The following is a 13,910-nucleotide window of genomic DNA, read 5'->3' as shown; positions in this document are numbered from 1 at the left end:
CGACATCTGATGAAAAAGCTAGAAATTTGTATGAAAGTTTGTAGAATATTTTTTTTTAATCTTGGCTTTATACGTGGTTTGTTAAATAATAAATTATATTTTTATAAAAAAAAAACAAATTAAATTATTAAAAATTAATAGTCAAAACTTTTCAATATATGGTTGACGTATAATTGTGTTTTTGAAAAGCATTCTTTTGTTAATTTTATATTTTCTTTCCTTAAATATTTGTTCTGGATTATTATACCCGTTTAACAAATAAACTATGCAGATTACTTTAACATTGACTAGTTTTCATAACTTTATTCATTACCTTATTGCAGCAAACTGAAATAAATACACACATATGTACATACTTATTTACGTGCATATATTTGTATATTTTTAGNTCCTTAAATATTTGTTCTGGATTATTATACCCGTTTAACAAATAAACTATGCAGATTACTTTAACATTGACTAGTTTTCATAACTTTATTCATTACCTTATTGCAGCAAACTGAAATAAATACACACATATGTACATACTTATTTACGTGCATATATTTGTATATTTTTAGCCAAATAACGTAGTAGCAAGCATCAACAATATCTTTGATATAAATACATATCGTCGTTTAAAGTACAAAACCGCGTAACTGACATTGGCTGGCAAAAATTGGATTTGCTCACACAAGCTCTTGGCTCAATCCTTATAAATTCTTCCTGAAATATACTAGTCAGAAATGCGATTGCTTTATAAATAAAATTATAGTTTAAAAAACTAAAACCTCCCTATTATAATTGCCATTCGTACTGTCATCAAGTATGTCACTTGAGAATAGAAATCGCTGCATCTTTTAGGCGCATCAATATTACATAGTTACATCCCGAGCTAATAAAAGGAAGGTAAAAAGAGAACCATTTTGAAATGTAAGTGTTTTTACACTCTAGAAAATGATGTCTACAACTTCACATACGCGGTTTTGCATTTTTTTGATACGCGGTTTTGCACTTTAAACGAACCCAAATACCAAAACACCAAAAAACCAACAGCTCTATGAAAATACTCAAGCACTTGCAAGCAAATACTACTTTTGTTGCTATTGATTTGTTTTTTACTCTCGCATACTCCAAGCGCTTTGTGTTTGCCCGCATTCTACAAGAGAATGGAGAGATAAAGAGAGTAAGTAATTGCGGTGCTAACAAATGTCTTGTTGGGCGACTCAAATGTATCCGTGCAGTGTTTTAATTGAGGTGAATGAACTAAGCATACCTGGCCTTGAATATTGTAAGCCTATAATAAAATATAAAATAACATATGATTGAAAAATGCAGTTATTGCCAATCGGTGACCCAACAGTAGGTTATGACAGCTGAGATGTTCCCAGTGTTGTTAAAATGCCTTAAGGGAAATTTTAACCGAGTTGAGCGTTCTTTTCACGCTCGCTTACAAAAAAATGCCACTAATGTTTCGGCATCGAGAATGAGCTGCATTAAATTTTGCTTCAGCACTTCCTTTGCTAGGTGTCCTATAAGGTTTTATCAGGCAAGGTTCCAGAGGGTATCCCCTGAATCTCATTTTTTGGTCACAAATCCACAAGTGTTTAAGATTATAGAGCGCTTTACATAATATATAAGAATTTGCAGAAGCGCTTACAACAAGAGCATTTAAACGAAAATTTTTTAAATACTTTATTTTTCGCTAATTTTTTATAAAAAACAAAAACCCCAAAAATCAGAGATCCAAACCTGGTTCAAAATTAAATAAAATTTTGCAAAATTTCATTCAGATATTGCACTTTTTATTTACGCTCTCTAGAAAAAAGTTGAGTATGCAGTTTTTTAGTTCATTCAATTTTAGTATAATAAAGTGCAAATATGAGGAAGTTAAGACTTACCACTGATTTTTATGTTGAAGGCGTCGCACATTTTTTCCATATAAAAAAATGCGTGTGTAACACCGTACACATGATAGAAGTGAAACTTCTTAAAAAAAGGTGTTAGTACCAGGCACCTACTCACGAAATTGGATGTGTAAACATATGTTTACCGTTCGGCAAACCATTAGGCGATTGAGTTACATACATAGGTTTGGTTAGAAATCAAACAATAATTTCATTTCTTCTTATTAANTGTAAACATATGTTTACGGTTCGGCAAACCATTAGGCGATTGAGTTACATACATAGGTTTGGTTAGAAATCAAACAATAATTTCATTTCTTCTTATTAATTTCCTGATATACATATAATTTATTTATTCATTTTCCGGTAACACCGCCTTATATGAATTCGCGCTTCTAGCATCCGTAGGACTGGTTTGTAATGGAAGTAATTGTATGTTTAACAAATAAATGAAAATGTTTATAATGCAATCAATAGATCCTTACGAATTCGCCATTACCAAGGCACTAAGTAACGTACGCACTTTTGTTTGCAAAATGCATTTATTTAAGTTGAAAGAAGACAAATTCCTTTGTTCGGCATTTATTCTTACTCGCTTTCTATCTTCCAAGGCGAATTCATATATTCTTATCACGAATTCATATATTCATGTGGTAGCAAGAGTATAAAAACATAAAATTACCTTATAAATTAAAAGCATAAGTATCACATGTATGCGTAGTCCAATTCACGAAATCATTTCATCGATCTGAGTAAAAACTAAGTGCATAAACTCTATTTCGCGTTAATTGAAATCATGAAATGGTGTTCATTCATTCAGTTTCTACTCAAACGCATGAAATGATTTCATGAATTGGCCTACGCATAATGGTAGTAAATGACAGAATGAATTACAACAAACACATCCTTTTGACATAATGCAAGCCGAAAACGTTGGTTCAAATCAATCCGCAATCAAGTTGGACGTTTTGCCCACAAACATTGCAATTTTGCGAACAGTCTCATTGTAAAATCTCATTTTTACAATTTCATAGTTTCGGCTTACATTTATAAAATTCAACGAAAGCACGTACCTATTTCGACTGAGTTATCCATTTTCGGTTATTTAGTGTACAAAATAAACGCAAATTAAATGAGTTTGTACAACATGGCCATTAATGGAGCGATAAGTTGTACAACTTGCCAGAAAATTTTTTGATCTTTCATACAACCAAGACATAAATTCATTCAACAGGCCCACAAACGGTGCAATCTAGAGCAAAATAACACAAAGTTGAACCAACGGTCGCTAGGGCGACTTTACCTTTTTTAACAAATTATAACACAAATTTTCTCCAGCTTTTGCTGAAAGGTAAATAAAAGCTCTGTATACATTTTTAGCGCAGAATGTCAAAAATGCCAAATTTTGAGTTCTGACTCTTTTGAAGACGGTGTGCGATATGTTCATCAGAGTATACCAACGAAGGACGAGTTAATATAAGGAGATAACAAGAGCACAAAACTACTCTATAAAATTACACGCACAATGACAAACATTAACAAATGTACAACAAACACATAATTTTAAACAATCAGTACAGTTCGCATTTATATCAACGAGCAGCTTATTAGATTTGTTTTCGTTTATACTACATATGTGCATATATACATGTACACAAACATATGTACATACACAAACATATGTACATACATACAAATATATATGCAACCATTCAAACATATATACATACATGAAAACATTGCTGTCCATAAGTACATACATATGCCCATCAGTACATCAACGAAGCCAGTTTGCTTCATCATAAATAATATATCCATACAAACATATGTATGTGCATATGTACGAATGGATGTAGTTAAGCGAAGCACGCTTGCATCATTTATACATATGTATATTGCTTCGTAGCGGCACAGCTGAAGTACGCAATGAGTTCGTTCATACATACATATATATGTATACATACATACGTACATTCAAACATACATATATACATATTTAGTTACTCGTACTTCTTTTTTCCCCTTCCCTATACTACCTATATCTTCCATCTCACTCATGTAACGTTTTCAGTTTTAAATATACCGCCGCCTAAGAAGTTTCACTTCAAAAATTAACGAACATTATTTTATATGGAGAAAATGAGCGACACCTTCAGCAAAAAAAAAAATATAAAAATCAACTTAAATTGAATGAGCTAAAAAACTGCGTACTCAACTTTTTTCTAAAGAGTGTAAATAAAGAGTGCAATATTTAAATGCAATTTCGCGGAATTTTCTTTAATTTTTCACAAGGTTTGGAACTCGGTTATTTTGGGTTTTTGTTGTAGAATTAACCATATTTTTATAAAAAATTAGCGAAAAATAAAATATTTAAAAAATAGTAGCCGGTATTGTAAAAAATTCGCTGTACCTAAACTTTATTCACTGACTGTATCTTCATTGTCCATCCATTTTTTCCACATATGACATAAATTTGTCTCAAAGACGTCATCTCTCGTAGAATGGTACTAAAAGCAGAATTCGTCAATTCCACATCGGTTCCCTACCAAAACCCTTTTGGTACCCACCCTCAGCAAAGAAGCGCAACGAAGCTGCCAACTTTACCAATGGAGGTATTGCAAAAGATTTCATAGGGTTTGAAGCTTTATCTATTGTCAAGTCTAGCAAATATTTAAATGCTGTTTTGTTCGTTCTGTAGTAATTATGAAATCTACAAGATATAAAATTCAGTAAAAGGTCAATTACTTATCGTCACCTAGGATGCAATATAGCGCTAAGAGAACTTTAGATTTTCTGTCTCCGGACGGATAACAGTAAATAGTCTGCATGCTTTTGCACCGCAAATGACGTTATAGCAAATATATGATTACATTTACAATTGGTCTTGGAATTCAAGAGGATTTAAAGCATATCTGACGTATCTTCTAACAACTCCTTGATCTCGTATATTTTCATCTTGTATTACCAGCCTTCGTAAATCTATGTAAATCATTTTGAATATTCATAAAAGGAAATTGTTAACACTAACGAATAAATAAACACTCGTATAAGATAAGACCGCAAATAATTGCTAAATATTCACAAATGTAAGAAATATTCGTATGTACGTTCAAAACTGTTTATTGAAATATATTTCATAACTTTGACAACTGTTATCCTAACTTCATGTGAATACCATTCACCCGAAATCGTTCCGCATTCAAGATAAAGTGAACTATTTCGGGTGATCAAAATTTTCACCGGTGAAAATTTTCACCAGAATATTCATGATAAGGCTGTATATGTTTATTTTCAATCAAAATAAAATCGTAAACTAATACTGTTTAACTGTACCACACTGAGAAAAAGGATTAGTTTCGACAACTAAAGATATTTAGTTTCCGAATTTTGACAATATTTTGGAACTGTTACCAAGGATTGAAAACTATTACTATGGGTTGGTAATTATAACTAAATATATTAAAGCTTCTAATATCACTGGACCACAAATTTCAACTTTTTCTCTTTACCAGAAACGCCGTTATGAAATTCTTATGTAAAACCACCCCCTGATTCCGAAAATCAAGGTTATTTTTAATTCTATGGTACCGTTTTTGAGATATTTGCAATTTACCGTTTTTGCAAAAAAAAAAAAAAATTGGGTCCACTTTATCATATATATCTCAAGAACGAATTAAGCAATTCCAAAACGGTTTGAAGCTTTTAAAAGGTAATAACACACTGCATACAACACTTTTTGCTAGGCCCTGTAGATTCAAAGATAACGAACAATCATTACCGATTTTTTCAATTTTTTTTGTAAAAATATAAAAAAAATTGTACTTTGCGGGGAAGGATCTCGAAAACCTTTTATTTTTTTGCAGATTTTTTTTTTCTCCCTAAGCTCTGTTGTATTACAAAAAAAATAAGCTATCATCGAAGAAAATCGATGCAAAACTACGTAAGTTATAAGCGATCAAATAAAAATACCCAGGTTGCGCAACTTCAATGTATGTACCTATACATACATACATATATTAAAGGTATAAAGTGCAAGTGAGATATTATCCGGATAAACGAATAACACCATAACAATGATAACACTTTTTCTTTAAATAAATCAAATAGTACTTTTAATACTCGAATTGTATTATAGTAGGTAGAGTGGTTGCATCGAAAGGAAGAGTGGTTGGGTTCGAAACCTGCTGTAGGCATGTAGTTATAAACATGTATTTCCGTCAGTTATGGGTAAGTATGCAGGTAGATTTTCAAAATTATAAGACACAGAAAATTTCTAAAGCCTACATCTAAAACAGGTAGTATTTTCTTTTCCCGGCTTGTTATAAAAAGGAACCTTTCTGTCTAGGTAAGATTTGATTTTTTCAATTTTATTCTTGTTCCGAGTATAAATATGAGTTAATGCGCTTTGAAACTTCATAACATCTTCAAGGCTCGCCGGAGATAGTTCAGTTCATAAGTCTAATTTCAAAACCGTGATTTATTAAAAAAAATAAAATGAGTAAAAGGACGCGAGAATTTGAGTGTAATAAGGATCCAGATATGTTCTGTTTCATGTGTGGCCAATATACTATCATAAGGCGACGACGAGTGTTCTCAGATCATATCAAAACTTTATACTCCAAGTATTTTGGAATTGAGCCTAAAAATGCTGAAAAACCATGGACACCGAACACTTTGTGTACATCGTGTCGAGTAGAATTGATTCAGTGGGAATCAGGACAACAAACAAAATTTGATACACCAATGATATGGAGAGAACCTACTTGCCATTCAATAGAGTGTTATATTTGTCAAACAAAAGTACTTGGCGTTGGAAGATCAAGAGGAGTAACCTATGCTAGCGTACCTACAGTGACATTACCAGTACTACATTCAACGGCAGTTGCGGATCCAGTTCCATTGTCAACAGTAACATCTGAGTGCGGGGGATCAAGTTGTACTGAATTTCGCATGGAAAACGAAAGAAACGTTCTGTCACAAGCACAACTTAATGATTGGATAAGAGATTTGGAACTATCCAAGGAAAAGGCCGAGATCCACACTTCTCGTATGCAACAATTTAAATTTGTGTCATCCGATGTTAAGGTGACATATAGTAGAACTCGTCACGAACCATTTTCCAAACACTATACCAAGAAAGACAGTATATGCTACTGCAACGACATCCCTGGTTTATTCAAAGAGTTTGGTCAAACATATGATTCAAAAGAGTGGCGATTGTTCATAGACGGCAATAAACTGAGTTTGAAGGCTGTATTATTGCATATTGGTAACAAAAAGCCTTCTATCCCGATTGCACATGCAGTAAATACAAAGGAAACCTACGAGGAAATGCAAAAAATACTCAAATTTATCAAATATGAAGAGCATGATTGGAAAATATGTTCTGATCTCAAAGTCGTTGCAATGCTATGCGGTCTACAAAGTGGCTACACCAAGCACTGCTGCTTCCTCTGCAAGTGGGATAGCCGAGCTCGTAAGGACCACTACGTCAGAAAGGATTGGCCGGAAAGAGTCGAGTTTACCGTTGGTGTGGATAACATCAAATACACCCCTCTTGTCAAGAAAGAGAAAATCATACTTCCACCCTTACACATCAAGCTCGGTCTCATTAAAAACTTTGTTAAGGCTTTGGACAAAGAAGGCGAAGCATTCGACTATTTGAAAACAGTTTTTCCAGATATTTCTCAAGCCAAGATAAAGGAAGGTATTTTTGTTGGACCACAAATAAGAAAGTTGATCAACAATAATCAATTCAAAGGACTACTCTCATCAGTTGAGGCAGCAGCGTGGGAATCCTTTGAAAAGGTCGTTGCTTCTTTTCTCGGTAGACACAAAAGCCCTAACTACGAGCAGATAGTGAACGACCTAATCAATAATTATGCGAAAATGGGCGTAAATATGTCTTTAAAAATTCACTTTCTCCACTCACATTTGAGCTTTTTTCCGGCAAATCTTGGCGACGAAAGTGATGAACATGGCGAAAGGTTTCATCAGCAAATGAAATTAATTGAGAATCGATATCAAGGATTCTGGGACGTCGCAATGATGGGTGATTACTGCTGGTTTCTCATAAGAGAAACCGATCCTAAACTGAATAAGCGTCAAAGTAGAACACATAATTATTTCGACAACATAGTAAAATCAAATTAAGATAAAGATTGTTAGAATATAGTATAAACATAAATAAATTTAAAAAAAAAGTTAAAAATATGGGTAATTTCATTCATAAATTGAACTTTTAACTCAATAGAAACAGAGCATAGCTAGATATTTCACTCTTCTTTATACCATACATACGTTTTGAGGTATACGTTGAAATTGCGCAACCTGGGTATTTTTATTTGATCGCTTATAACTTACGTAGTTTTGCATCGATTTTCTTCGATGATACCTTATTTTTTTTGTAATACAACAGAGCTTAGGGAGAAAAAAAAAATCTGCAAAAAAATAAAAGGTTTTCGAGATCCTTCCCCGCAAAGTACAATTTTTTTTATATTTTTACAAAAAAAATTGAAAAAATCGGTAATGATTCTTCGTTATCTTTGAATCTGCAGGGCCTAGCATAAAGTGTTGTATAAACCGTTTTGGAATTGCTTAATTCGTTCTTGAGATATATATGATTAAGTGGACCCAATTTTTTTTTTTTGCAAAAACGGTAAATTGCAAATATCTCAAAAACGGTACCATAAAATTAAAAATAACCTTGATTTTCGGAATCAAGGGGTGATTTTACATACGAATTTCATAACGGCGTCTCTGGTAAATTTTGGCCGTCGACCAGTGTATTCATTTAGGTTGTACCAAATCGTTAATTTAGTTGAATGGTTTGGTAAATACTAATAAATATTCTACAAATTCCATTCAACTTAACGTATGGTTCATGAAAGGATGTTATTAAGCTCTGTTAATGCAGATAAGCTTTCTTTTAACACATGATTTAGTCATAGTTACCAAATCTTAGTTGAGGCAACCACGATTTGGTTTGAAAGCGAAACATATTCAATCGTGTGTTTCACATACGAAGAGCGCCAGCTGAGCAAAGCACACAGATCCACTCACGGTTGCCGTTTGGTCCAAATGGACCAAATTTGGCCGCAGAAGCTGAGCGCAAATTTTTTGATTTAGCATTAATAAAAACAAAATTAAGAAACAAATTATAATTCAAAACTTTAAATAAAATAATGTTAATAATATACAATTGATGCAATATAAAAAAAATCGTTATAAAAACTGAATTGGCATATTTTCTTGATAAAGTGGTTATTCCTCTCCCCTCCACTCAATTCCCGATGTAATAAAAATTGGTCAATTTTTTGGTCCCAAAAATTAAATGGAAATGGCAACCGTGGTCCCACTTATTGAATCTTGTGAATGTGGTAGTATGCCGACCACTGGATAAAAACGACCCAGTAGAAATGTGATGCATACGACATCGCTGTTGGTGGCATGAGATTGATGCTGTGTATACATGCCAGTATAAATGAACCTTCATTTCCATTTAACACGCGTGGTTTCTCAGAGCTTATGCGTACTCTAACCATACACTTGTACTACTGCTGTATGCATATGGCTGTATTAATATTTCAAACTCATTAATGGAACAGTATTAAAGCATTCTTACAAGATATGTATCCCCATATGTAAATGCTACCTTTTTGACACATTTTAATATACGGGACATACAAAAAAGTAGCATTTACATATGCAAAAGCTTATCTTGTAAAAGCCAGTTAGTGCTGAAAATAGTATCGCACAACACGTCCGTTCACTAAAATTTTTTTACAAGACTGAAAATATTACAAAAATTCCACTTCAAATTTATCAAGAAATGTACTTAAAACAACTACAGCGTACGTTCGCTTGCAGTTCGCTAGAATTTGAATTTATTTGTGGAAATTCATGACTACGCATGAATTGTTCACACTACAGTGAAACCCGCTTAAGTACCCCCGCGCTTAAGTACCTAACCCGCTTAAGTAACCAACATTTTTGGGCACCGTAAATATTTTAATATAAGCAGAAGAAAATCCCTCTCTTAAGTACCTCCCCGCTTATTTACCCAACCCACCTAAGTACCTCAATTTTTCGTGCCCCATTTACAATTTTACTTATAATTTTCCCCTTTTAAGTGCTCTTTTAAAATTCCTTCAAATATCTACGTATTTTCAAATTCGGTAAAAGAAATTCTAAGAAATCAAGGGTAACTTTTAACCACTTGAAACTTGCACATTATTGCACTAAAATTTAATGGAATATAAAACTGTATAGTCAAAAAGCATTTCTGAGAAAAAAGTTTGATGAAGTTTTTTTTAAGTGTTCTACAAAATCTTAAGCTTAGGTTTATATGGTATTTGTTAGGGAACTGCATTTTAATTGATTGAAAAACCTTAAAAATTTATAAATAAACATAAGTGGCAAACAATATTTTATTGAATTTAGTACAAAATGACATGTCCAACCTTGACTTTTTAAACAATTTAATTCTTGTAAAAATGACAGACCATTGCACTAAATATTTTTTTAAGAAAGTTATTCTTTACTTATTTATGTATTTAAATAATGCTTCGATTTTGGTTTTAAACTATGTATACTTCATTAAATGTTGTTATTCAAGTATTTATGTAATTTACCAAGAAGATGTAACTACATCAGTAATTATGTTCGCTTAAGTACCCGCATTGAGGTACTTAAGCGGGTTCTTTTAAGTACCCAACCCGCCTAAGTACCTCAAAAAGCTGACATTTTCCGTGAGGTACTTAAGCGGGTTTTACTGTAATTCACTCATATAGCAAGCATTCTTCATGAATGCATACAACCGATTTCTACTGGCGATTCAATAAATGAGACTAGGGGTACTCTCTGAGTCTTGCAAAGCCCTTGCACGGTGCACGGATTGCACGGTTTGCAAAGCTGTCCCATACGAAAACCGTTTTTTACCGTGCAATCTGTGCACCATGCAAGGGCTTTGCAAGACTCAGAGAATACCCCTACTGTGTGCGTGGAAATCATTGCTACGCTACCGCTGTTCGTATATGGTTGAAACACACGATTGAGAGAGTAATCAATCATTCTTGGGTAAAACACGCATGTGGTCACAGAGCGCTCAGTAAGCTATGGCATGCAGTGTTGCCGCGAACCATTTTTAGTGGTAGCCAAATTCCTTTAAAAAAAGGGCTAAAAAAGTCGTTGTGGCTAAAAATGGTAGGTAAAGTGGTTTGCTCACATAATAATACATAAGCATACATGCAAACATTTTCAATAAGTAATGGTATAGAAAAACAATGAACTCTGGAAAAAAGCGAATATTTTATCCAACCAAAAACCTTTTCGTATAATAGGGGAAATATACGACACCAGCTTGCTGGCTCGATCAAGTGATTGTACCATCATGCTCGAAGCATATAACTTACCAGCATGCTGGTACAATATTTATTTCTTTACAAATGAGATCGAAGAAAGATCGAAATGATTTGAGCCGAAATTTCATAATTTTTCTACCATTTTGTTAAACATTGTTTTTTTGTTTTAGTTCACAACTGCAATATCGTGAACTTAATATTCCACAAACACGGCTTTGACTCATATAGTGCAAGACATTTCCGCCAAAATATTTTTTACTTAGAAAATTGAACTAATTTCACCACTCACGACACCAAATTTCTGGTACAATCATACAATTTTCAAATAGTTTTTGAAGTCGCAGCAGCAGCTGGTACAATCACATCACAAGAACATACCCGGTCAATCGACTTGATGGGCCATTTAACAAATGAAGCATATTAAGGGCCAGTTTTTCAATGCACGGCCGTGGTTTTAACTAAGTTTCAACGCCCGATTTTGCCGGGTTAAGCTAAGATCAGCAAATCAAATGTAAGCCAGCTGTTCAATTTATACCCAGTTTAATTAATATGAGAAACTGGCACTGAAAAACTGGCCGTAAACTCATCTATTTTAAACTCTAGTTAAATCGTTAATAGATAAGTTAAAAAAACAGCCCTAGCACTTTTACAGTATGTATGTATAAAAACGTAATGAACATTCAATACATATATGTATAATATCAGTCTTTCTTAGTTTAAAAATTCATCTCTTGCATAAATGCAAAAAAAAAGTAGATCAAATTAAGCATATACAACTTTTTCATGCCCAGTATGAATAAATTCTCCAAAGGGCTAGGGGCAATTTTAAATTTATGTGGCCAAAAAAGTATGTGGTAGCTAAATCTAGCCACCAAAGGGCTCAAATGGCAACATTGATGGCATGTCGTTCACTGCGCTAGGTAGAGAAAGAAAAGTGTGTGCTAGATACAGGGTGTCCAGATTGTTTAAATAAAAAGCGCAATTTCTGAAAAATAAATCGCCAAAAATCGCCATTTTTTTAAATAAAATTCATGAAATCGATTTAACAAATCTTTTATTTTAAAAATGAGATCTTTTTATAATATAGTTTTTTAAACCAAAAACGAATATAATACCTTCAGAGGGTAATAATTAGACTGCGGGATTTTTATGCAAAATACGGAGCCTAGAAATATGTGCCACATAACAATAAACAAAGTGTATAAATTTCTACACATTTTGTTTACAGTTAAGTGGTACATATAATATAATAGTGATGTCCAAACAATTTTCTTTAAAAATACGCATACTTTTTAAAAATATTTGTTTGGACACATTTTGCAATAGGACTGCGCAATTATTAAGTTTTTTGTAACTCATATAAATCGATTAATCGCATAATCCGCTTTAAGAGCTCGGCGCTAAAAATTAAGTAAAAACCTATAATAACGCGGATCAGCTATTTCCACAATTTCTTCAAAATCACCTATAGTGTCTGAATGATTTACATTTCTGTTGTTGTCATATATTGAGCTATTCAAGCTTGATAACATACTGTTTGATATTGATATGTTTTGCAGCAGAAACTATTAGTCTTCATATAACACTTTATTCGAACTATTGATTGATTCGAACCTCATCCTATATCGAATCTTAGTTTTTGTTGAATTCATTACGGAAAAAACGCGCTCAACAAAGCATGTGAGTGCGGAAAAGATAATAATATGAATTTACTTACATATATTTCCAAACATTTTATTGCCTGTTGCGGTTTTCACTCCGTAAGCAATTATCAAAAATTCTTCGGAGGCGGATGGAATGGTTCTGAGAAAAGTTATTCCATGGGAAAGTTAAAAGATTTAAATATTCAGTTTCCGCTGCTTTTCTTTCCTTCAAAGTCAAATAGTGAATTGGCATGTCCCTGAAACTCGCCCTCTTGTGATTCACACACTTTGGTGACAAAATCAAAGCTTTTTTAAAAGTACTTAATTGACTAGGTAATCGTTTCTAAAGTTCTTCGATTAGGGTGATTAAATATTTTTACAGTTTTTTAATATGCTTCTTAAGTCAAATATATCACGCAGTTCATTAGCCTCTTCTGTAAAATTATCGTGGAAAACTATATTTTGTAAATTTTTATAATTGGAAAAAATTTATTTGAAGGGACAAAATCGCCAAGAATCGCCAATGTCGTAGATTAGCATATACAGTACAATCCGGTTATAACGAACTCAACGAGGCCGCTTCAAATTGTCCAGCATAACGGAGTGCCCATTTTATTAGAAAATATATTTTTAAATAATAGAGAAATAATCTACATGTATAAATACAAAATCATATACTTTTCATGCAAAGTAAATGCCCGTTTTTCCGTTCCGACATTTTTCTTAAAGTGAACAAAATACAGATCAAAACCCAACGAATCGTCACGAAGAATAGACGTTTTCTGTCGCAGAGACGGATGCCTCTCTTTGCTGAATTCGGCGAATTGCCGAACTTTGTTTATTGCAGATATTATTTTTTATACCCGAGCGCACTTGTGCACAAGGGTATTATAACTTTGTTCACATAACGGTTGTTTGTAACAGGCAAAACGAATCGAGATAGATATAGACAAATGTATACATAAATGATCAGAATGAAAAGAGAAATCGATTAAGCGGTGACTGTCTGTCCGTCCGTC

At 33.1% G+C, this 13,910-nt stretch overlaps 1 protein-coding gene and 1 long non-coding RNA gene across 2 annotated transcripts; both read left to right on the top strand.

The window, feature by feature from the left end:
* Window positions 1-1,802: 1,802 nt before the first annotated feature.
* Window positions 1,803-12,895, top strand: LOC108363652 (uncharacterized). The gene is made up of 3 exons (XR_001847643.1): window positions 1,803-1,893; window positions 4,897-4,902; window positions 12,885-12,895. It is a non-coding gene; the product is annotated as an uncharacterized LOC108363652 (long non-coding RNA).
* On the top strand, window positions 5,850-8,014 carry LOC108363650 (uncharacterized). The gene is made up of 2 exons (XM_017617078.1): window positions 5,850-7,641; window positions 7,692-8,014. Coding segments are annotated over exons 1-2 (1,263 nt in total). The 5' UTR covers window positions 5,850-6,380; the 3' UTR covers window positions 7,694-8,014.
* Window positions 12,896-13,910: the final 1,015 nt, after the last annotated feature.

This window comes from Rhagoletis zephyria, unplaced genomic scaffold (assembly GCF_001687245.7).
Source record: "Rhagoletis zephyria isolate East Lansing unplaced genomic scaffold, Rhagoletis_zephyria_1.1 Rzeph_scaffold_01329, whole genome shotgun sequence".
Taxonomy (NCBI): domain Eukaryota; kingdom Metazoa; phylum Arthropoda; class Insecta; order Diptera; family Tephritidae; genus Rhagoletis; species Rhagoletis zephyria.
The sequence above is the reverse complement of the archived record's forward strand: the minus strand, read 5'-3'. Positions and strand labels throughout refer to the sequence as shown.